This window comes from Pollicipes pollicipes, unplaced genomic scaffold (assembly GCF_011947565.3).
Source record: "Pollicipes pollicipes isolate AB1234 unplaced genomic scaffold, Ppol_2.1 Scaffold_7231;HRSCAF=8579_pilon_pilon_pilon, whole genome shotgun sequence".
Classification (NCBI taxonomy): Eukaryota; Metazoa; Arthropoda; class Thecostraca; order Pollicipedomorpha; family Pollicipedidae; genus Pollicipes; species Pollicipes pollicipes.
Window position 1 is genome coordinate 22,590,691 of NW_023597034.1, and position 24,471 is coordinate 22,615,161.

The 24,471-nt window shown below is 50.9% G+C and overlaps 2 protein-coding genes across 11 annotated transcripts; one reads left to right on the forward strand and one right to left on the reverse strand.

The window, feature by feature from the left end:
• Window positions 1–1,974: 1,974 nt before the first annotated feature.
• Window positions 1,975–10,813, reverse strand: LOC119110742 (ubiquinone biosynthesis protein COQ4 homolog, mitochondrial). Of its 5 annotated transcripts, none has more exons than XM_037234669.1 (7): window positions 10,793–10,813; window positions 10,139–10,434; window positions 8,600–8,696; window positions 5,377–5,479; window positions 4,328–4,457; window positions 3,592–3,685; window positions 1,975–2,134 (listed from the first exon to the last, which is right to left on the reverse strand). In XM_037234669.1, exons 2-7 carry the CDS (start codon window positions 10,323–10,325, stop codon window positions 1,975–1,977), a joined length of 771 nt encoding a protein of 256 aa, XP_037090564.1. In that variant the 5' UTR covers window positions 10,326–10,434; window positions 10,793–10,813. The 5 variants fall into 5 exon arrangements, with proteins under 5 accessions (XP_037090564.1, XP_037090559.1, XP_037090562.1 ...); XM_037234664.1 differs by lacking the exon at window positions 10,793–10,813 and adding an exon at window positions 10,767–10,782; XM_037234667.1 differs by lacking the exon at window positions 10,793–10,813 and adding an exon at window positions 10,763–10,774.
• A 2,884-nt stretch (window positions 10,814–13,697) lies between these two features.
• LOC119110620 (E3 ubiquitin-protein ligase NRDP1) lies at window positions 13,698–24,325 on the forward strand. 6 transcript variants are annotated; one of them, XM_037234512.1, is made up of 6 exons: window positions 13,698–13,812; window positions 14,620–14,744; window positions 15,508–15,671; window positions 22,047–22,186; window positions 22,803–22,954; window positions 23,461–24,325. In XM_037234512.1, exons 3-6 carry the CDS (start codon window positions 15,579–15,581, stop codon window positions 23,616–23,618), a joined length of 543 nt encoding a protein of 180 aa, XP_037090407.1. In that variant the 5' UTR covers window positions 13,698–13,812; window positions 14,620–14,744; window positions 15,508–15,578; the 3' UTR covers window positions 23,619–24,325. The 6 variants fall into 6 exon arrangements, with proteins under 6 accessions (XP_037090407.1, XP_037090406.1, XP_037090411.1 ...); XM_037234513.1 differs by lacking the exon at window positions 13,698–13,812 and adding an exon at window positions 13,823–14,344; XM_037234515.1 differs by lacking the exon at window positions 13,698–13,812 and adding an exon at window positions 14,444–14,461.
• The last annotated feature ends 146 nt before the right edge of the window (window positions 24,326–24,471 follow it).

A 24,471-nucleotide genomic window follows, 5' to 3' on the forward strand; every position in this document is an offset into this window, starting at 1 on the left:
CTGCGACAGTCCTCTCGTGCGGAGGGCGAGACAGTCCTCCCTGGTCTGGCTGTGCTGCGACAGTCCTCTCGTGCGGAGGGCAAGACAGCCCTCCCTGGTCTGGCTGTGCTGCGACGGTCCTCTCGTGCGGAGGGCGAGACAGTCCTCCCTGGTCTGGCTGTGCTGCGACAGTCCTCTCGTGCGGAGGGCGAGACATCCACTCTCTGGTCTGACCGCGCTGCGATAGTCCTGCCGTGCGGAGGACAAGACAGTCCTCCCTGGTCTGTCTGCGCCGTGACAGTCCTCTCGTGCGGAGGGCAAGACGGTCCTTACTGGTCTGGCCGTGCCGTGGCGGTCCTCTCGTGCGGAGGGCGAGACGCTCCTCACTGGTCTGGCCACGCTGCGACAGTCCTCTCGTGCGGAGCGCGAGAGTCCTCCCTGGTCTTGCTGCGCCGTGACAGTCCTCTCGTGCGCAGGCCGAGACGGTCCTCACTGGTCTGGCCACACTGCGACAGCCGTTCCGTAGATGTTTTCCTCGCGGAGCTCCAGCAGTTTGCGTCCCTGCTCGGGGGGCTCAGCGCAGGTGGCCTGTGCTGTGCATTTGTGGCGGGGCTACCGAAAGCTGTGAAGCAGGCGTTGAAGGCGGGAGCGCGGTGCGAGTTTCAGCCGCTTGGCGGCGGGGCGGCGGCGGGCCGGGAGTGGGAGTGTTTGAGCGGTGCCCGAGAGGAGGGGGGACGTGAATATGTGTCTGAACAATACAGGATGTGTTCAAATAATGAATTTCGTACATTGAACACATTTTGGGCGTTTTCGAGAGGACTGCCTGTATGGTCTGGCCTAAGGTCATCCTGGCAGGATTGTGTATATATAAGACGACCGTGTTTGGATGTTGGCAATTTTGAGTGACAACACCACGTGTACACCTCTGCACAAAGCCGCGTGGGAGTTCTCAAATGTTTGTCACATGCGAACATTTGCTCCATACCAACTTCAGCACGTTGAGCTTGTTGTCATCGACCAACTTGTGATGCACACGAACTTTGACATGACAAACTTATGCTAGGCAAACTATGCCCGACGAACTTAACGACCATGTGTCCTGAGCATTTCCCACACGATACCTACAACACATAGTCGAAACGTTTGCGTGCTGCGCAGAGCATGGATAATGAATTGCAAAAGGCCCACAGTTGCGCATACACGCACGCAATGCGAGGCAGTCTGCATGGTGCCCCTGGTGATGCTTGCTGCAAGGATCACGCGTGTTCCCTCCAGTCTTAAACTGCTGCGGGACTGAAATCGATTGTTTGACGGGCAGTGCAGGAAACGGCATCACCACAGGGCTCTTTATGATTATCTGAGTCCAGATCCAATCCACCAACTTCCAATGCAGTCCACCCACCGATCTACCTCGCCCAAGCATATTAAGTCGGATCCGATCCAACACACCAAAGCAAACACATTTCCCCAAAGATCTGATCAATGTGATTCAATCTGATCCGAAGCAAGTCGATCTGTTACATTTCAGTCCAGTTTATCATCAGATGCTTGATGAGCCTCGTAAGACGAATATACTACCTATACATTGGGAACGGTTTTCTAACAAACTCATTCTAACCAACTTGTGCAGGCCAGGTTTTCAATATATTTTAGTCCTACTCCGTGTCGTTCAGAAACTTCCGGATTAAGTCCATTCCAATCCACCGACCAATCTGAAGTTCACGCATTTATGTAATCCATGAAGACCTGCATCACACATGTACTGAAGCCATATAAGCACATAAACGCAGCTCAAAAGCTGCACCTGCCCAGGACGTGGCACGCATCCAGGCATTCATCACAGACTAGACGCCACGCGCCAACTCACTCAGACCGCCTCGACGGCGGTCCGAGTCTAGCGGTGCTGCGGTCCGTCAGCTAAGGGCCGGCGGCGGCGGCACGTGCAGCTCTCGCCGCAGCTCCCCCAGCTGCTGGTGCCAGCGGCGCAGCGGACCGTCAGCTAAGGGCCGGCGGCGGCGGCACGTGCAGCTCTTGCCGCAGCTCCTCCAGCTGCTGGTGCCAGCGGCGCTCCCAGTACACGCTGAGCAGGAAGCGGGCCTGGCGGCCGGCCCGCAGAGCCCACGGCAGACATGTCGTCCAGTAGAGCTGACGATGTCTGCCAGACAACGCCAGGACAGAGTCGGTAAGCCAAGTACACAGTCTGGGATGGGTTCTTCTAGCAAGTTTTAAAAACAGTGAGCGGACCCCATCAGGCGATGGTGCAGGCACCGATGTCAAAGATGTCTTGTCACGTATGCATGCATGGATATCTGTAATATGGTGTCGAATATGTACATCTGTCGAAGGAGTACCAGTAGTGTAAAATACGTTAAGGTACGGTTAGTGTAGCGGTTACGCTGCTTGTCTGGATAACCAAAGGAACGCCCTTCAAATCCCCGCGGCAACAGTCACTCCAGTCAGGGTAAGGATCGCGCGACACCAAAACACCTGCAGCTGAATGCGTCGTAAATCCCCAATGGCAAAGCATCTGTCTAAGATGTTTGTCGTATGCGCCCCAGGCAGTCAGTCAAAATCAGGCAAGGTGCACAACCGGTCCAGGGCGGTCTACCACATAGCGAAGTCCAGTACACTCCAACACATAGCGAAGCCCAGCACGGTCCACCACATGGTGAAGCCCAGTCTTATCAACACATAGCAAAGCCCCGTACAGTCCAGCAGATGGCGAAGTCCAGTGCGGTCTACCACATAACGAAGTCCAGTGCAGTCAACACATAGTGAAGCCCAACACAGGCTAACAGGTGGCGAAGTCCAATACGGTCTACCACATAGCGAAGTCCAGTACGGTCTACCACATGGCGAAGTCCAGTACGGTCTACCACATAGCGAAGTCCAGTACGGTCTACCACATAGCGAAGTCCAGTACGGTCTACCACATAGCGAAGTCCAGTACGGTCTACCACATAGCGAAGTCCAGTACGGTCTACCACATAGCGAAGTCCAGTACGGTCTACCACATAGCGAAGTCCAGTACGGTCTACCACATAGCGAAGTCCAAGACAGTCAACACATGGTGAAGCCCAGTACAGTCTAACAGATGGCGAAGTCCAGTACAGTCTACCACATAGCGAAGTCCAGTCTGATCAACACAGCGAAGCCCAGTACAGTCCAGCAGATAGCGAGGTCCAGTGTAGTTCAGCACATAGTCCAGTACAGTCGACACACAGCGAAGCTACATCCACCTTCGGCACGCACTCTGGCAGGTAACACTGACGTCTGCCAGACACACACCCATCTGGAGCGAGTTCGGCTGCGTACACTCGCTGTCCGGAAGACCTGGCGATGCCTGTCCGACACAAAGCGTCTGGCGGACCCCGTGCGTCCAGACAAGGAGTGAACGAGACCAGGCATCAGTTCCTTTGCAAGACAGGTCTGAGCTCTGAGCTCTGGCCAGAGATCTGAACTTGACACCCCAGCAGCAGCGGGGAGGCCGAGTGGCGCACCAGCGACACCTGGTCTGTCCGAGCCGGTGGAGCCGACCTCTGACGCGCGCGTGGTCACGGACGCCTGCCAGCGAGCGACAGGCGGCGGTCGCGCCACCCCGGCGTCACGTACTTGGGCTTGAGCCGCAGCGGCGCCAGCAGGCCGCCTCCGATGCACATGGGCAGTCCCGTTTGCAGACCTTCCACCCACTTGACGGTCACCTCGCCTGCCGGGCGGCGGCTGTCAGTCGGTGGTGCGCTCTGTGCGGGGGCGGGCGCGTCGGCACCGGCGCGCGCCCCGCCGCCGGCAGAGGCGACCCTCCGCCGACAGAGTCGCACGTCCGGCCACAGGAAAACAGCCCAGCGAATCACACCGTACGACGACGGAAGCAACGGCAATTTTGTGTGATGATGCCTCCGGTCATTTCGCGATGACTTCACCCGCTTCGGTCATTGGTGACGGAAACTACCCCGTCCATTACTGCGCGGGAGACACAGACAGAGCTGAACGTATCGATTTGTCAGCGTATCAACTGCGTATCGGCCGATCGTGTAACGTCCATCACCTCCACACCACACAGCCGCAGCAGCACAACGCGTTCAATGTTGTAAGGTCACAAAATGACTATTGACGCCCACGCGCCCTAAGCCCAAACAACTGAGAGGGGCAAAGGCGCGCCGCCTTCTTCACTACGCGTGTCACCATTGTGACATCGAGCCGGGGGGAAACACCAGCCGTCCGAAGAGACCCCGACAAGAAGCGATCCGACGCCAGCGAGAGCCAGGTGTGGTGATGAGCGTCGCCAGACATGGACCCAACTCTGGCGGACCGTGTCGATGTCTGGCGACGCGCCCGCCGGCCCACTCACCCAGCAGGCTGGTGGGCATGCCCAGCAGGGTGTGCACGAGGTCGTGCGACTCGCGGTACCGCTGCATCACGTACGCCTGGTCCGCGTCGTCCACGAAGCGCACCGGGTCCCGGCTATCGGGCGTCACGCGCTGCGGGGGCGGATGGGTGTCACACGCTGCGGGGGTGGAGGGCGTCACACGCTGCGGCAGCGGACGGGCGTCACGCACTGCGGGGGTGGAGGGCGTCACACGCTGCGGGGGGTGGAGGGCGTCACACGCTGCGGGGGTGGAGGGCGTCACACGCTGCGGGGGTGGAGGGCGTCACACGCTGCGGGGGTGGAGGGCGTCACACGCTGCGGGGGGCTGGCCACCTGGGGGGCGTCACACGCTGCGGGGGTGGAGGGCATCACGCGCTGCGGGGGTGGACGGCGTCACACGCTGCGGCAGCGGACGGGCGTCACGCACTGCGGGCAAGACGGGCGTCACACGCTGCGGAGGCAGACGAGCGTCACACACCGGCCCTACAGACACCGCACCGCGCGTCGGGATGAGACGCTCAGCCGGGCTGCAGGGGACTAGACACGGAGGAGGCACAGACGGCGCCAGGAACCCGCACCAAAAATCTCGATGGACAGCTTACGTGGGAAGAGCACGGATAAATGCGCGTTCAACTATTACAGTGATGGCGACAAAGCACTGCCAGGCAACAAGAAGGAATGGGGCGCATGTGAAACGATGACAAGTCCTTCCAGCGCGAGTCAAGGTTGACAAAAAGTAGCTTGAATATTGGTCAATGTCCCATAACGGGCTTGGCTACTCCAAACTGTTTGTGTCCCCGTTGACAGCTGCAGATATTCTACATATCATGTTGATAATGAAAATCCCCAGAGTGTAAACGTCCGTCCCGCAGAATAGGACGTTGCTTCCCGCGAAAAAAAAAAACACGACGTGTCCATCAGTTCCAGGCCTGCACAGATCCACTGAGCGGAGCCGTCCTGCGACGACTCTACATCCGGTGGTGCCCACGCGCCGCGGCAGTGCGCCGCAGTGCTCTGGCGCCATGTCCCACCTGGTCCTGCAGGAAGCGGACGTACTCGCGTCCGAGCGTGCCGTCCGGCAGGCGCGCCAGGCCCTCCAGGTCCACGGAGCGTGAGTTGATGACAGGCCGCTCCCTGCCGCCACCGCCGCGGGACAACGTCAACGCAGGCCACGCCCCGGGCCGTGCTAGGCGCAGCTGACCGGCTGTGAAACACATCATGTGCCAACCAGACACGCGGCATTGCGCCAAACTAAAAACCCCTCTGCATGGGGCTGCCCGGGTCACTCAGTCATACACCCAACCGCCTCGACTTTCCGCTGTACGGCGTCAATTTTCGTACCGCAAGCTTTATACCATTCAATCTGTGCGGTTTGTTCGAAATTATGATCAACACGCGATTGAGGTCATTGCTGTCTAGTAGTGCATTAATGCTTGTTGTATATTTGCATTGCCATTTATGTGATTTTTTAGAGGACTTTACTAATTCGTGACTTGTTTGCGTTATAGACGCCATGCATGACATCACATTATTTTGCCGATTGTACCCATAGAGGCATATTCTTACCAAATTGCGGTCGTACATAACATTGATAAATCCTTAAATTAATTGATGCTGGCCTTCGACAAGCGGTGCCTGTTCCGATTTCATTCATGTTGCAAATAACGGGGGAATGCGCATGGTCATACCAATGACATTCAGGAAAACAGTCGAGTAAACAGAAACGAATGGAAAAAGTCGAACAAAAGTAATTCGACGAAAAATCCGAGAAACATAGTGGTGACGAAGACAAATGAACAACCGGAAGACGTTAAAGGACAAAAAGTCGAGCCGAAATAAGGTCAACAGGGATGTCAGTCAAATCGGCGAAAGGGCAAACGACAAAAGTTAAAGGGGATAAAGGTCAACAGGGGTGAACAAAAGCTGAATCGAACAAAGTCAAAAGGGACAAAAGTCAGCAGTGACAGACCCGAAAACACTTAAAAGTACAAGTCGACCACCACAAACCCGGATATGAAAACCTGTATGGCATAAAAGCAAACAGAGCGAAAACAAAGATCCGACAACAGCTTCCCGAACAAAACAAAATGATTAGGATAAACGTTGTTTTCCACGCGGGTCAACAAGCGGGCAGTCAGGGGATTCAACACAGGAGAAGCTTAATGATTTGACTGACGCCAAATCAAACACATGCCAGAGATTATAATACCCACTCCAGAGGTGAAGTGCGTCCAAATAGTGCGCTCCTTTCGATTTATTTTCGATTCGGCTTTTACATTGTCAGCTTTTTGTCCTTCGGTTTAATATAAATTCAATTAGCCCTGTCCTTATAATCCCTGTCTACTCGCGTCCATTTTGTCTTTCCGCGCCTCCGCTTTTTCACACGCCATGGGCTAATGTTCAAAAGGCAGGAGACCATTGGGTTAAACAAAAAAGAAAAAAAGGATAGAAATCTGCGTCGCGTGACACGCTGGGCTTCCGTATCAAAAGGGGTGTATAGTGGAAATAAAATGTCACGCCATTGTTTGAATGGCAGACAAACCTCGCGCCGAAGTTTATCGCGTAGTTCGTCAAAATGTCATAGACTTTCACAGTTGGGTAGCTCAACCCTTCGGGCTTCATATTGGTGCTCTACCTGCTTTTCTTTAGAATCGTGATCAAAGGACTTCTCAGAAAAAGTGGTCCTAAACTAAGGTAATATAATATCTTGGAAAGGCAAGGGACCTTTCACGCTGGACTGGGCCCAACGTTCCGCGCCCTCGGGCTGTTGGGCCCCAACCTACTTTTGGAGAGCAATCTCCAGCCCCGCTCCCGCCACATGATCTGCCGCCCCGTGGCAGATGTGATCAGGTCACATTTGCACATTAACATACCTTGACTATTATCATCTGCCACGGGCGGCAGATCTTGCGGCTGGAGCGGGACTGGAAATTGCTCTCGACAAGTAGGGTGGCGTCCAAGAGCCCGGGGGCGCTGAACGTTGATCCAGGGCAACGAATTTTAACATATAGCCTTGGGACGATCAGGTCTTTCTGTGGCCGATAGCAACCAACATATTTTGTGACACTCTGTGACTCCGCTCAGATGCGATCAAGTGTCAATTGTGCAGATGATAATATGATAAGATGGGTAAGACGCAGCGAGTCCGTGCCACCTTGATATCCATTTTGATTTTCTGCGACTGACCACAGCCATGATATGAGGCACGCATCCCTATAATTTTATCCATCGCTGACCACACACTATATGTGCATTGCACAGTTCTGACCGCAATTAAAATAGTCAACACTTATAGTAAATGTCATTGGTTAATTCAAGGATATTTTTCGGACAGCTGGAGATGAGCAAAATTTGAGGTAATGGTATGACTGACGCTACACGAATGTTGTAGAAGAAAAAAAGATTCGTTGAACATGAAGCCAAGAGCCGATTTGGGCTTCCATAGTTTGTAACCATAACAGTACATCCACATGAAACACGTGGAAGGGTTGGCACTTACGCATGACTGATATCGACCAAATAGCGGAGCTATCGATATTTCTATGGTGAGGCCTGAGCTTGGTGTGCCAAAGGTCGATGTCTCAATCGCTTTGAAAACAAAAATGGTTAAGCTCCAACACTTCTTAACGTGTCGGTCGCTCGCGTTCGGATCTAACGTTGCTTGCTCACGTTAGAATGTGACGCTGCCCGCTCGCGTTTGGATCTGACGCTGCCCGCTCGCGTTTGGATCTGACGCTGCTCGCTCGTGTTTGAATCTGATGTCGCCCGCTCGTGTTTGGATCTGACGTTGCCCACTCGCATTTGGATCTGAACTCGCTCGCTCGCGTTTGGATCTGACGTTTTGGCACCGACAACAGCCAGAAGCCACTGTGCTATCTGTGCCATCATGGCATCTTTACCATCGTGGAAGCCAGGAGCGTACTTTCGTAAAATGAGGGGGGGGGGGGGGCTGAGCAGTAAAACATGAAAATATCTACCTCTAAAATACATCAACAAAGGTTTTTCCCACATTTGGTCTACACTCTTCTCAAAAATATCGCGGGGGTGGAGGGGGGGGGGGGGCGGGGGGCAAGGGCTAAAGCCCAAATTGGGATGGGTGAAGCCCTCCAACTGCATGGGAAACTACATGCCTGATGCAGGCAACAAATGTATGAAACCCAGGTGGGCCCATATGACACATCAACTCCTCCCTCTCAGAGGGCAGTTGCATGGCTTAATAGAAACAGCATGGCTATGTTGGAGCCCTCAGCATACCTCAGAATATCCTGCCCCTCTGGATCTTCCTGCATCTTTCTCAGGAGACATGGAAGAACAATAGCTCCTGTTGTCTCTCCTGACACAGCTACCAAATCTGTAACAGATGATCACATAATGGGCTGCTCTGCTACCAACAAGCACACTTCTTCCTACATACCTCCAGATTTCTGGCCTATTGTTCAGTTTCTGAGTCCAATATTGTTGTTGTCTTAACCTGGGTCACACAACACACACACAACTAAATGTTTAGATTCTGATATGAAGTGTGAAGTCAGGAGGCACAATAAGTGACCCCTACCTGTCAAGTCATCTTTTGTTAAATAAAGTATCAAACTTTTTTTCTTAATAACAAACTTGTCTCTTTATATATGATTTCATGAGGGCAGCTGTGACCTGAGTTTAGTTAAGTTGCCAGACCATTTTCAACCTGCGCAGCCTGGCCCAGCACACTCTCTGCAGGCACATATCTTGAGAAGTGCTAATTGCAGGTTTTCAGCAGGCAAAATTGAATGATACACCTCTTGCTCAGTTGACTTGAAACTATTCTTAACTGATGCTGGAATGTGGCAACTGTATTGGTTGTCATTTTTTGTTCAATTTCAAGTGTTGGTTTGAAAGGTAGACTTTGGCCACAATTATCACTACAAGGCGATATACCATCACCACGGCCATCATCATCCCTTTTAATGCTTTCCTGAATATTTCTGCATGAAGCACATGCCTTGTACATATCAGGTCCTTGATTATCAAACTTGCTATTTCCTATCAAATGGACCAAATTTGTTGATGCTTCACAAAGAATATAAAAGCTAGACTTTGGCTGCAACTGTGGCCATGACCTCCACAACTGCAGTCACATTTAAGGGAGACCAGATTTCTCCCCTGATTTTCATCACTTGAATTTGAAGTTGAAATGATACAAAATTGCATTTTGTACATTTAAAATGATTTGCTGTTAAAGAAGTTGCTTCCCATTTCAAATGTGGGCTAACTTTGAGTAAAAAGCTTAGAATGGAATGTTTTTCACAGAAAAGCATCCTTGCAAACCTTGGTTATAAATCCCTGATGACTACTGCTATAACTGCTTAGGTTGTGACCATCATAGCCATGATTTTGTGACAAATATGTCTTGCACTACCTGCTACCTTGCATGCCAGCAGTTAAGACAATTGTTATATACCTATTCAGCCTAGTATTCCTTCTGCTCACATGCATTAAGTGAGCTCAGAGCAGCACTGGAGGGGCTCAGGCCACCAAAAGTATTTTAAGTGATTGCCCTGGACCCAGTGCCAAAATTTGGGATCCGCACTTCACTGGTTTAATGGCATACTAATGGCGGACACTGGGCTCAAACTGTGCAGCTAGGGCACCAGGATAAGGACTGAGACTTAAATGTTGGGAGTTGATAGCTATGCCTGCCTTGGAAACATGTGGTAGAGATGCACATGATAGGGGACACACTTTTCATGCAATGTTGAATAATGCATAAGATAAGCAATACACATCCATGCTACCAGAAGTATTTATTATTCTCACCTGCTCTTGTTGGATCCAACAGTCCAAGAATTGAGGAGCCAACACCCAGCAACATCTTCTGCAGTGGTGATGAGTGGATGTGAGTGTCATAGGCATGACTGTCAGAGGCAAAATTGTTTCCTTCCTCTGCATTCTGGTAGTGAGCTGCCTTCTTGGTGGAACTGTCTGGAAACTGGATGCTGTACATAACTTGCACCTTTTGCTATCAGCTGGGTTACATCCAGCTTGGTCATCAACCTTCCATTTCTGAACATGTTTCTTGCATCAGTTTCAGTTAAGTCCTGAGCATACCATTTCTGCAAGCAGCAGGACCCTGTTTTCAAACCACAAAATACACAATGCTCTTGCTAAGCCAACCATTACCGCCCTAAGCCAGGGCGACAAAACACTCCTATGCCTCCTATGCCAATGCACGCCGCACGGAACACCGGCGAGCCTTCTCCCAGCAGACGTCGCTCACTTTTCAGGCATCAAATACAGTACGTTTCAGTCATACCGTTCTCCTGAAAACTGGACGACAGGCTATTTGAAGACTATTATTTCAGAAAAACATACTGTTTTTACCCTAAATACACCTATGTATTGTGCATAACACAAATAACGACATCATCCCCCAACCCCTACCCACACAGCGAGTACTGTTGACAAACATACTGCACACGTTCTCAAGCAAATGTGCTCAGTGAATACACGTGCCAGCTGATGATGACGTCAGAGCCAAGCGCATGTTTCTTTATCGTTTATGACGTCACCGGACAATTGCTGCGCTTTGAAAAGTACTGAAGTCCTTAAATGCGCGATGATGGTGATGCCACTGGGATACTCAACAATTGCTGCGTTTTCAAAAGTGATGGGCCGTTTACGGAGATTGAGATTCATGGAGCAAACCCGTGGTGTGGCCGTGGCCGGTTCGGGCCACTTGCCGCCGCACGACCCTGTTAGGCACTGTGGCCCCTGGCCGATACAGGAGCCCCTCGCTGTATCAGGGACCCCAAACATTGCAAATCGCAGGCCCCAGCCTCGTTCCTATTTGATAAATGATCTCAACGGCTCAGATAGACCTGGAGCCTAGTGCTTGGCCCCGTGTCGAGGCCCTATATGAAAGGGATAGAAAATCCAAATAAGAGGGCACAGTAGAAGCCCTCTAACATTTCAAGTCACGGCAATACGGGTGGGGGCCAGGCCCGAGTCGAATCGAGCCGTTGATCTTGAGTCCCGAGAGGCCCTCCGGCCCCTCTTCGGGCTTTCTCAAACAAAGCCCGTGACAGACTATGGGCCACTGCCGGAGATGGGGCCGCGGGTTCAAAGTGACAGAAAGCCAACTGTTCAGTGCTCAGTGCTCGGTGGTGCCGGCCCACCTGGCCAGCCGGCCCGCTGACCGGCACCTTCGCGCCCCTGAAGGGGGCGCGGAGGTGCCGGTCAGCGGGCCGGTCATGCGAAGCCCCCACTCGCCACTGCTGAGATCCCAGCGGGCGACCGGCCAGCGGGACACCCGTAATTACCTGGGAAGCTCCAAACGCGAGCAATGATCAACCGACGGGTGAAACGTAAGTGGAGGGCTCACTCCATGCCCTCAGCGCACAAGCTTCCAGCACGGAACACACCAACTGCCTCAAGTTACATGGCAGTGAATCGGTCAGCGTTGATGTGAGCTAAGTTCGCCCACGCGCAGTCCATGCGGATGAGATCCATGCCAGCAGTCCCCCTTATTGGTACGTGACATGGTAAAACCGAACCAGGGAGCATACAGTACGAAAATTATCCCGCACATAGTCGATATGATAGCATATGGGCAGCCAATCTGGGTCCCAGATGGGGCCGAGGCACCAGCCAGCTTGCATCCCATGCTGGCATGTAGCCAGCATGCCCACCTGCGGCGCGTTTGGATCTGAGTATATGTCGCTCACCCTTGTTGAAAATTAGGTTGTACGCAATGAGAAAATATCCAACCATGGACAGCAAAGTCCGAAAACGAACGCATTGGTATAAGCTATATCAGCATATAGGCAGCCTATCTGGAATGACATGACATGAACATGAAGCCCGAAGCCCGAAGACAAGCCCACCCGCAGCTCATGTTGACATGAGCCCGACTTGCCCACATGCATCCCATATGGACCCCAACTCGTGCTGCTTTCCTTTGTTATGTGCTCATTTGTACACGATAAGGAAAAATCCAACGTAGGAGCACGAGGTAGCAGACCTAATGCATCTGTACCAAATTTCGTAGCGTATGGGCCGTCTATCTGGGCCCCAGTAGGAGCCCAAATATCAGCCCACTCGCATTCTACATGGACGTGAGCATGGAGGTGGCACATGCAAAATAATTATACTCGATATGGTAAAACTTTAAAGCAATAAATACAATTGATATACGCATAATTGCGTGCATGACAAATTTATTTCCGGTGTAACATGTGGGCAGCCCATCTGGGTCCAACATGAAGCCCAAAGACCAGCCCATCTGCGGCCCATGTTGACATGAGCCCAGCGTACCCACATACATCCCATATGAGACCTAACCCATGCTGCTCTCCTTTTTATGAACTCATTTGTATATGATAAGGAAAGATCCATCGCGGGAGCACAAGGTAACAAGCCTAATGCACCTGCACCAAATATAGTAGCGTATGGGCAGCCCATCTGGGCACCAGATGGAGCCTACATACCAGCCCGCCTGCGACCTACATGGACATGAGCCCAGCTAGCCCGTGCTTAACCCATGCGGACCCCAGTCCAGGCAGCAGTCCCATGATTTAGAATAATTGTACACGATGTGATAAACCCAGACAATCAAAACGATTAGTATACACATCAATATTGTGTGTGTGGCAACTTGATTGCGCATGTAACATATGGGCAGCCCATCTGAGCCCCAGATTAAGCCTAGATACCAGCCCACCGGGAGCCCAAGTTGACGTGAGCCCAGCTTACCCACATATGGCCCACATGGATCCCACCAATGCCAGCATTCCCTCCTGCTGAGTTATTTCTTCTTGACGTGATAAATTCCAACGGAAAAGTACAAGGCACGAACAGTTCTGGTGCATAAAACATATGAAACAATGTGGGCGTCCCATATGGGACCCAGCTGGAGCCCAGCTAAAAGCCAACCTGTAGCCCATGCCCGCATTGACCCAGTTACCCCACGTTTAGCCCATGTGGGTCCCATTTGGGAATGCTGGCTGGGATAGGCTAGGAGCATGCAGGCAATTTGGGTGGTTTTTCGGTTTTTGGTGAGATTTGACCTGATCCAAGGCCGCCATGTTCTGAACAGATTAACATACCGACTATGGCGCATCGAATGGTGAAGGTTTCATAACAATTGGTGCTATAGGTTCAGGGCATGGGGTTGTCTGCAAACCTATTTTTCCGGTTTGTTGCATTTTGGTAACCTTTGAACTGACCCAAGGTCACCATGTTCTTTGAGAACACGTTATCGATCAAGCGGCATCGAATGGTGAAGGTTTAATGTCAATCAGTGCAATAGGCTCGGAGCATGGGGCTGTTAACAGCGAGGCCCTATAACAGCAGGTTTACTCAGCAGTTTAGTCCATCCCAGTGTTTGGCCATCGTTGGGAATACCCGCGGTCTTTTTTCCAAGCGCAGTGAGCAGCACCGACCAGACCGCCAGCAGTGTTCGGTTGCCCTGAGTGAGCAGCGTAAGCCAGCAGGTGACTGCACTCCAAAGGACCTTGGAGTTTGTGGGGGACAGCCTGGAAAGTGTCAACCCATTGCTATGGTTTTCTGTTTTAAAGTTTTTGGACCTCTTTGATGTGAAAGGGTACGGGAAGATGGGGTAACAACCAATGGGCCATGTGAAAGTCACTGGGTCTGTTCCCATCACTGATCTTAAAACGGGATGAGAAAAAGTGGGAGAAGGTTGAAGTTCTGAAATCTGCTGCACTGGCACGGGGGGATGCTGAAATAGTTAACAGCTGTCTGCACACAGCTTAACCAAACAGCTTTTGGGTGCTGAAGGCAAATAACCTTGATGGATGAGTTTTTCAAAAAAAGATTCATTCAAAGCTAGATATTTATAGTAAATTATAATAATTTGCACATCAATACTATGAAATGACTCAAAATTAATCCTTTTACATCATTTTGCACTCCTATCCTCTGTTCCTGTTCTGTGGCAACAAATGGAGGCAAAAAAGCATATGAATGAACTGTGCCCCGGATGTCTACCATAGCCTGTTCTTGGTAAGCAGAAATATTGTATTTACGCAACGGCAACGCAGAAACGGCGCTGGGGAGTCCAGGCGGTGCGGTGCGTGCGGCGCTCGGGGGGCCCGCCATCAAAGTTATTGAAATTTGAAGGTAGGAGCATGATTCTACCTGTTTTGAGATTATTTACGTATGTCCTGCCTTAAACACGACAAATGGTGTACAATGATTTTTTCTAATGTTAGGTAGGAAAGTACACCCTGACCGCCTCATCTAAACCCCTCTGGAAATCCATCCTCCTTTTATTTCAGAGAAGGCTGGAGGGTGCTTGCTAGAGAATTTGAGGATCTTGTAGTAGGTTGGAGGGGCTGCTGAAATAATCAGATTAGTTTGGACCAGTTGCTTGAGGCCTTTGTGAGGAACATAAGACATATAGGTAAGAGAGTAATAATAGTCTTAGTCCTCATAGAAAAACTGGGACAATTGGGATAAAGCTGTGTTGATGTTCAGGCAAAAATTGGTTGTTTTGATAAGACATGCTGCCAAAATGTCAACATGTCAACCTTTTCATTCTCCTGATTTTTCTGTGGGGAATAAGGCTATTACAACTGTCATGTCTTATTTGAAGAAGCTTTGAGGAGGTCAGATTAGTGACTGGAACAGGCCCATTTTATTTAGTTAACAATAGCAGTTTTTCAACTAAACTATGTGGTTCCAACATTTGGTTTCTTGTATCACCTCTGCCTGGGTGGTAGTTAAAGTTTAAATTTCCTTTTGGTCGATGCATAGTTTTCTTTTTACGTTCCAGGAAGTGGGTTGCTGGTGTTTTGCAGTATTAATTGGGCTGCATGGAAAGACATAAAATTTTGATGGTTTTGCTAATGCTGTTAAGGACCTGAAAAATTAAACCCTAGCTCTGATTATTTTTGGGCAGTTTTCTGGTATAAATAGCCCTACAGCAGAGCCAAGTCAGGCAAAGTGTGCAATGAATGGTACACAGAACCAGCATTTGTGTCAATGCACCAAGCAGGCATCATACCATTTATCCAAACAGCTCATCTCAGTTTTGGCAGCTCATGCATAATTATTGAAAGACACTCATAATCCTGTTGAAATTGAGTGCTGCCATTTCAATCTCAGCTGTTGCAAATGTGTGATCACATGTTTAACTTCTGCTGAATTGAGATTTTTCTTGCCAGATAAGCACCTGAGCCTCAAGACAAACTTGTGGTGGAAGAGGAAAAGAGGGTGACAGAGATAAAAGCAAGAGATGGGCTATGAAATAGCAAGATTTGTGTCTTCTGACATTGATAAAGACTTGATTTGTTCAATCTGCATGTGTGTTTTAGAAAATCCTGCTGAGGTTAGTAAAGCCACATTTTGGGCTTAGTACTCCCGCACCCAGTTGTTTGTTGTGTGCTTTAGCTTCAGTTGAGCCTTTTAGTTGCATAGATTCGTGTTTAAGTGCCCCTGCTAAGCATTGTTTGTTGTGTGAGCCCTAACCCCACCAATGTGATTGTGAAGTGTATGAACACTTGAGGTACAGATATGTATGTGTCACCATCATGTGGATGGTGGCACATCCACCTATATCTTCAGCCTTCCTTTCACCAGTTTCATTGATGCGCTCTGATTAGGAAGCCTTCTATGTCAGTTGAAGTGTCAAATTTTACATACATTCCAAAATAACACTAATGCATGCAGAGATAAAACATGGTTGTGAAGACACTGGCCCTTGTTACCGCTGCTCATGTGACACTGTGACTGTTGGCGCCCATCCCCGGCCACACCTACATTTTTACAAGGTCACGTTAGTTCAGATCACGATGGGTCCAGGGATGTTTGCATTAAGCTCTCCACTGTAATTACTGTTGGTAAGCATGGGTGGCGACGGTGTTCTGCCGGGGGTTCTGCCGGCTCCACAGCTTTGCGTCCGTTTCCAAATTGGACGGCGTTCGCGTGCATGGTTATCGCGAGGACTGTTTTTACGAATTTGGTACAGATGGTTGCATTATTTGTCGTGTTCAGACGCCCACCAGAAAAGAAAAAATGCTGGCATGTCTAACCTGACTAGATGAAGTGTTTTTGATTGATACACACATTGCGAGTGCAATTTGTTGGTACATATGCTCGAAAAATAACAGTTGAAACCCTGAGAAATGTATTTTAGTTTTGGAAATACTTTCGATTAGGTGCCGAAATTCCGGGAAATTTGGAGGAAAGGGATATGTGGCGCTGCCAAGGCACATGTAGAGTGGAGGAATTCACGGGTAAGGTTTCGCCAAATTTATCCGGCACTTCTGGGCTGTGCCCACACTAGATGACTTCGCGGGTGATAACCCAGCGCACCATTTGCCCATATGGCTGTGCACATTCTCGGCCCTTCACCAGTCCTGACCAGCTGTGCCACCTGTCACCCACTCGTTTGCATTTTTCCACGTGTTGAGTGTGATGCATTATGGAAAGCTTCCAGGAACAGCGACATCCGACCGTATTCTGTTGTATCAGGAATTGCAAAAGTGGTGTAAATAGAGCTAATTATCTGTTCATGAAATGCAAACAGTAACGTTGTGTAGTATTTCCTAGAGGATCAGTCCGATTTTTAGTCAAGTCACTCATACCAGTACAATTTTTTCCCCAAATCCACACGAACCCACCCTCTTATCCCCATCACGCGGGCATCTGTGGGTTTACCCAACCCGTGAAGTCCCCCAGCCGACGCCTACACCAGCCCGTTACCCACTCCTCATCAGTACCACCTACACTTAACCCACCTGTTTAATTTTGTTTTGCCATACGCAACTTCTTACAGTATGGAAAGGTTCCGGGAAGTTTCCGTCCTTCCCGATAACGAGGCTGTTTCGAACGTTCGCTGCCCCCTTTTATTTGGCAGTGGCGAGCTTGATTTGAGTCGCTTTTCACGTGTGCCGTTCACATCTGACTGGGATGCCCTGTGACATGTGGCAGCAGCCGCGCCTAAGTTCGGGTGACGTTAGAGAGCAGGACCGGGCGGATACTGATGTAAGAAGTACATCTTATCGAAGGGTTGGGGTCAAATATTGAAAACGAAATATGTAGTGCACGTACAAGCTTCTGTTTTCCGTTAATAAGGAGAAAAACAACGCGCATGGAGCTAATAATGACGAAAACAAGCGTAAACGGTAATAACGTGGAGTATTTACTTGAGCCATCTAAATAGTACCTCGTAAAGTCAGTACCCATACTCGTGGCTTAACCTGTCATTTCTCAAATTTTGAAGAAACCCCAACCGCTCCCTTTCTATATGGGTACCCGCGGGATTATCAAGCCCATGAAGTTCCCTGTCGTCTCATTTTTTCAGAGACTGCTATGATTTTTTTGTTGAAAATGAGCTCCGCTGTATTGAAAAACAAACAACAACGAATGCTTTAAAATGCATTTTACTTGACTGACTTCTTCCCTTCTGCAGGATTTTTTAGCTTCTATCCAAGCACATCAAGCGCGGGGATTCCTAGTCTTGATCTGTTCAACAGAGACAACATTATTTGGCTTGTTCCCGCGCAAACTTCTATTTCGTAGTTTTTGCCAAACAGAAGCGTGCGCGCTGATGAAAGCAGTTTTAAAACGGCTGATTTCACCAGCCGTTTTAAAACTGATGACCTCAGGTCTTCACCTTTAAAAACGGCATAAACCACTGGGTATTGCAGCCAAGATGAAGATTATGTCATGAGGTCACCTTGGTGACCTTGGGTCACCATTTTCAGAACAGCTGACGTAATTATTTGTGTTCTTTCTTAAGGCAAAGGTTCCAGGTAGATCTATTGAGCAGTTTCTGTGCTTGGATTTGACTACAATGTCCTAAAGTGGTTTGGGCAGTTTTTGAAGGTGAAGACGGGAACCTGAGATGACCAGTGTTAGAACGGCTAGTAAAATGGTATGTGCTCGTTCTTGTGGTAAATATTCCAGGCAGATCGGCTGAGCGATTTCGTGGCTTTAGCTTGGCTGCAATGCCCTAAAGTGGTTTATGCGTTTTTTTAAGGTGCAGATGGCGACCTGAAGTCACCAGTTTCAGAACGGTGATGCAGTTGTATGTGCTCTTTTTGTGGCGAATGTTTTAAAGCGATCTGCCCGGCAGTTTCTGTACCTGGACTTGGCTGCAATGCCCCAAAGTGTTGATGTGGTTTTTGGAGGTCAAAATGGTGACTTTTTTAATATATATTTTTTATTTAATTTTTGTTTTTTATTTAAAGCCGGAGTTATATGATGGTGCTTTTTGGAGCCGGCAATTGCTCTTACAGCAAAGCTAATTTTTTAAAATTTTGTGTAGTTGACTTCTGTTCGCTTCACCCCACACGCAAAGGCAATTTGTCATATGAGGGAATGCGTACGCCTGGATGATGATTTTGGAAGATCTGAAGTAAAGCAAGTACGAAATTTATAGGGATAAACGAGGATGCCATTGCATTTTGTTTATGGCACTCGAGACATGGGCACCCCGTGACGGACCGGGGTCAACTGTGACGCCGAGAATTTGGATGCTACTTGAGGCTTGCACAGTCCAACCGTTTACTTTAAAGTGGAAGTCAGCTGACTTAGAACTTAATTTTGACCCAGCTAGTTTTTGTTTCGTTTATTTGGAGAGAACTGGCATTGAACCAGATCTAAAGCTCACGCATGGTAAGTCTCAGTCCCACTTTGAGATCGACGAGACCCGGTCCGTCGGGGGTGAGGGGGGGGGGGGGGGCACAGTCCACGTGCATGGCGTCGTCTGCGTAGGAGATGCGGCAGCCATGAGTCAAGTATCCATATAGATCGTTGCTGAACAAAATGAACAAAGTTGAGCCGCTGATCGAGCCCTGAGGTACACCGCACGACGTGGGGAGAGTGAGTCGTCCTCCACGCACCACCTGCTCTCGACCACTCAAATGCCTCCTGAACCATCCCACATCGGTAACGCCATACCAAGACAGCTTGGTGAGGAGAACGTTGTCGTCGACACTATCAAGCGCCTTTGACAAATCGATCGTCGTTGCCGACACCATACAGGACCGTCGTCGGTGTTGGTGACCAGGCGTTCGACTGCGGCGAGCACGGCATCCTCGGTCGAGTGGTGTGACCTGCAGGGATACTGGGGTGGATGCAGCAGCGCTGTCGCGTTCAAATATTTCGTTACCTGTGTGCAGGCTTCCTTTTCTTAGATCTTAGGGAGCGCACCGAGTAGAGATATCGGCCTATTGTTGGACGGTACAGCCGAATAGCCTGACTTCGGAACCGGTACGACACATGCCGTCTTCCAGCTATCTGGGAAAATTTTGCTGACGAGAGACAGGTTGATGGGTTTTAAAAGATGGCTGACAGCTGAAAAAGCATTCCCGCGCAGCCTGGAGTGGGACCTCATCAACTTGTGTTGTGTAGAGCAGCCTTTTCCACCTAGAGGTAAAACAATAATTGTAAGTGAGCTTATTTTGTCATAGCTAGTGCTCGCTTCTATGTCTCGCGAATGTGGAATATTCCCTTTAAACATTGTCTGAAACCAAGGTCTAAGCCAGGTGTTTACACGCGCTCGAGTAGGGGGAGGGGGTCAATTTGACCCCCCCCCCCTTCTCGAAGGTTTCCGGGAATAATTTCCGAACGACGCGGCGTAGCCGCGCTAGATTTTGCATAGCTGTAGACAGTTGGATAGCGGATCGTTTCGTATTAAAAGTTTAGACGGATCTTGTAAAGTAACTGACCTACGGCAGATCAAAGTCCGGCCAGCGATTCAGCGAAGTCAATTCCCCGGGAATCGTTCAATCTGATGCAACAACCGAGTGTTAGACGGGGTCATACATCTCGGAGATACCTTCTTAGGCAGCACAACCATTGAATGAACAAACCCCATTTACCTGCGGCGAGGTGTGAAGGTCAAACCAAGGTCAGAAGCAACCTCCTTCATTACTCGAGGGCTTGCTGCGTGGAGTAGCTTCTGGCGCTTATTTCGAGTTAGTGAATAATAGGAACCGCACTATGCATTTTCCATGAACTTTTTAAAACTTCAGAATGGGTCACGGACCTAAAATGACCCGGGTCAACATTATGTTTTTAGGAACATACTGCCTAGCGTAATCTGTGTCGCTTATTCAAATGCAAGACTCGAAACGGCCTCGTGTGATTTTGGTGGCGATGACCTTCGAAAGGTCAAACAAGGTCACTGACCTTAAATAAACGTATGCCCTTTTGCTTAGAACAGGTATTTAGGTATTGGCGGCACTTTTAAGACCAACCCGGAGTTAAACCTTGCTTGACCTTACTTGACCCAAAGATCATGACCCTGAAATATCAAAATTCGTCCTAAGTGAGTTCACGTATTGGCCAACACTCCCTGTGAATTTGGTGTCACCAGCTCTCTTAGTTCCTGAGATCTCCGGGGGGGGGGGGGGGCAATTAATCCCCACCCAAGCGAAGGGTATCCAACCGGCCACCCGGGCGCGTGTTAAAAAGGGCAGAATACCAACGCCAGTCGTCAAAGCCAAAACCGAACCCGAAGCTATTGAAGGAAAACTGCGGCTTGCCAAAGCTGAAGATGAAGCCGGCCTCGTTCCCGCGACTGTCCCCTTACAGCAATAACCGAATATCCGTGACATCGTAAATCACGTGTGAATGTCGATTGTAATCCTACCCGCGTGCATAGCGCGAAACATTCGAAAGGTGCCCTTTAAAATTCAACCGCTTCATTATCATCCAGTCCTGATGAAAATTTGAAAGCATGATGTGGTGGAAATGAAATCTCTGCTAGCACAGCAAAAGTGAGCAATTCCTCAAAACGCAAGTGGGGCAAATGATACAATTTGCAGGTGGAAGCAAACTTGGCATGAGCCAAGTGCTGACTCCCAATGTTTTTCTGCTACGGTCGTTACAGATCTCAATGCAAGGAACGGTCCCATCCCATCATCGTGAATCCCCTGTACCATTAGTACAAGGGCTGCACAAAACCAGGCCGAGTGCCCGACATCCCAGGGGATGCACGAGGAGCCAATACATCCGCGTGGTTACGGCCTGCGTATCAAATATCCATATTTCCGGATCAGAATTTCCCGTGTTGGGATAACGAGGCCCTTTGCTGGATTTGGTGGCTCCCTCTGTGAATCAGAATGATCATGCCCTGAACCAGGAGGCCCCTCTGTGCATGGAAGAGCCCTTTTCTGGCATAAGAAACCCTATTTTAGGATTGAGAGATCCGTTGCTGGATATGAAAGCATATGTATTGGTTAGAAGAACCTCATTCTAAATTGCTAATTGCCCATATTGCTGTACATGGATATTGATGCAACAATTCGATGAGGGAGCATGTGCGCTCTTTCTCCCAATGCTGCCTAGGAGGCTGCCCAATGCTGCTGCCCAAAGCCCAAAATGCTGCCCAAATGCTGCCCAAAGAACACTACGGCATCGACTGTCATGGCGAGTCAATATTTATTTTCCTATATTTACCCTTTGTGTGGAAATGTTCTCCTGGTCTTAACGTGATTGTCTTCATCAAGGTAGACACCAAACCTTTATCGTATCCTGTAGAAGATCCTAGCTGTCTGACTGAATTGGGTTGGTCTATTTTTATGGATATGCACTGCTTGTTTTCAATGTAGGGATGGCAAAGAGGGAGATGAGAATAGTTTTAAGGAGAAGGCAGAAGGTACTATGGTCGCTGATTTCGTTGCACGACGTCATGACATTGGTTTGATCCATTAATAGGCGTTGAAAACTTGTTATTTTCTGTTGTTCCCAGACGCCGTGTGAGCACAGCTTTTGTGAGCGGTGCATAAAGGAGTGGCTGAGATTTCGTGGCCGCTGCCCCCTTGACCGTGTGCATATCAACGCAAATCAGCTGTACCAGCCGAGCCGTATGCTCATCAACCAGCTGGGCAGGTGAGACCACGCGATCTGCACCAGGGACCAGGATTGGCGTGTTGTCATGGCAGATGGCTGAGATTGCCACCTCACGGCACGTGTCTGTACGGGTCTGTACGTGTCTGTACGTGCGGCTGGCCAGCGTCGTCGGCTGACCACCGCTGAGCAGGTGTTCCGGGCCTCGTGACTGGCGGAGTGTGCTGGACCACCAGCGGTCTGTGGGGCCGGCGGCTGGCTGCGTGTGCCCGGCGGTGTTATGCCGCACTCTGGCCGCCTCCGCCTGATCCTGCGGTCCCCAACCAAGCTGCCCTTATAAGTAGGCGTTCTTAAAGCAAGGAAGGAAGCAATGCAGCCGACTAATTTGCAAGTGTTGTGCGTTTCCTCTGCATCACAAACACTCAGCCGGATTAGTTTGAAAACTATGGATCAATGCCGGTGTGACTAGCTTTGTTCTACACCGACTGTCAGAGCCCTCGCTCGTTGAGAACAGGTCGCTGACTCACAGCGGTCCCCCAACGGCTCCTGAGCCATCTGAGCGCGACGTCCCGCGGCAGCCGTGACTCCCGTGCCGCGCGAGCCGGCAGAGCGGCCATGTCCGCAGCGGGCTGCTGACGGCGCGCCGTGCCGTCCGCAGGCTGGTAATCTCCTGCGACTTCAAGTCGGAAGGCTGCGATCAGACGATGCCGCTCGAGGTGCTGGCCGCGCACCGGCTCAAGTGTCCGTGTAACCCACGGCCTAATGACGCTCCGGAGCAGGCGGCCCGGCCGGCGCTGCCGCCCCGGCACGGTCAGTGCCTGCCGCCGCCGCTGGCTGGCGCGGTTGCCTGCCGCGGGTGCGGTGGCGGACCCGCGGTGTCGGTTAGATATCGATGTCCAGTGCATGGCAAGGCTGAGTGACGCATAAGCTGCTAGGAAGGGAGTCCATGCCTTTGAAAATGGGCGTTGCGATACTCGCACAGCTTGTTTTCAACAGTTGACATTTTTAACCCACTGCTAAGAGAGGCAGCAGTGTCACGTTGATGGCGCAGGTCACCCGGCGCCCTCTTCACCAACTGGCTCGGGTTATTCGGGGCTCGCCATGCTGGTTGGCTCGGTGTGGGTGTGGTGGCTTCGTCAATAAGGACTCTTAAACATAAGAATGTGACAGCCGGTCTTGCATGCCCGTCTGCAGCGCTGTGTTCTACCGCGGCCGTAGAACCGTCCGTACCGTCGTTCCCCTACAACACGGCGGCAGCACACGCCACTGCCGCTGACCAGCCGCCTGTCTGCCCCCCCCCCCCCCCCCCCCCCAGGATGCGGGCGCCTACGCCCAGCAGCAACAGCAGCAGGAGGAGGAATCGGTGGACACGGGCGTGGCCGTCGGCCTAGTGGCGCTGGCCGGCATCGTTGGCACCGTGGTGGCCGGCGTCATGGGCTACCAGCGCGGCCGGTCCCGCGGCTCCGAGAACTGAGCTGGAGTTGGGGTCGCTGCCGGCGCCGGCCCCCGTCCCCGCCCCCGCCCCAGGCGACGGACGATGGCGCCGGTCAGCTGGCGACCCCGCCTCACCGCGCGGGCGGCGAGGCCCCTGCGTGGGGCGTGAGTCAGGGGCTGTGGTGCGGCATGGGTGGCGGGCGCTGCGCTCCGCTGAACGTTAGAGCCCGGCGGGTAATGCGACTGGTTGCGCAGGTGACAGACGTCGCTCATGACGGTCCCGTGGTGAGCGCCAGTGGCGGGTCTTGCGGCTGCTGACGGTCACAACTTGTATCACGCAGCGTCACCAGCTGAACGCGAGGCGTTCTTAAGTCGGGCTATCGTACTGAAGTGGGTTGTGATAACGATTGCTTTCCTTGTGCGCAGGCGAAGGCGCTGTTTTTAATGGCGCATGTGCGTGGACGGCGCGCGTCTTACTTTTTACAACATATCTAACTTGGCGGCCAAACCGCTCCTACTCCCGCGGTAGATCGTGTGGGTAAATGGGCGTTATAAACCGTTGCAGTATATTTATGGGTACATGTCAAGTTGCAGAGGTGTCTGACGTGTATGATAGGGTCTCGGTCAGGCCCAACCATGTCCCGACGTTGCCGGCGTGATTAGGGCAGTGTTAACGTTGCTTTCTCTCCTGTTGGTGCCCATGTGATCGCTTGGACGGAGTGACCGGAAAATACATATATGGAACAGTGTGGCGTTGTGAGACGGAGACATTTTGGCTGATACTACGTGCATACGCGCGCGCGCGCGCGCTCACACACACACACACACGCACACACACACACACACACACACACACACACGCGCGCGTGCGCGCGCGCGCGCACGCACGCTGG

Bases quoted from the DNA above. Each gene is read 5' to 3' on its own strand.
- LOC119110742 (XM_037234669.1), bottom strand. From the start codon at position 10,325: ATGTACAGCATCCAGTTTCCAGACAGTTCCACCAAGAAGGCAGCTCAC. The intron at 8,697-10,138 runs GTGAGAATAATA...CATCTGTTACAG, and splicing joins GTTGGATCCAACAAGAGCAG to ATTTGGTAGCTGTGTCAGGA. The intron at 4,458-5,376 runs GTGGGACATGGC...CCGCCCCCGCAG, and splicing joins TCCGCTTCCTGCAGGACCAG to CGCGTGACGCCCGATAGCCG.
- LOC119110620 (XM_037234512.1), top strand. From the start codon at position 15,579: ATGGGCTATGAAATAGCAAGATTTGTGTCTTCTGACATTGATAAAGAC. The intron at 15,672-22,046 runs GTTAGTAAAGCC...TGTTGTTCCCAG, and splicing joins TTTTAGAAAATCCTGCTGAG to ACGCCGTGTGAGCACAGCTT. The intron at 22,187-22,802 runs GTGAGACCACGC...TGCCGTCCGCAG, and splicing joins CTCATCAACCAGCTGGGCAG to GCTGGTAATCTCCTGCGACT.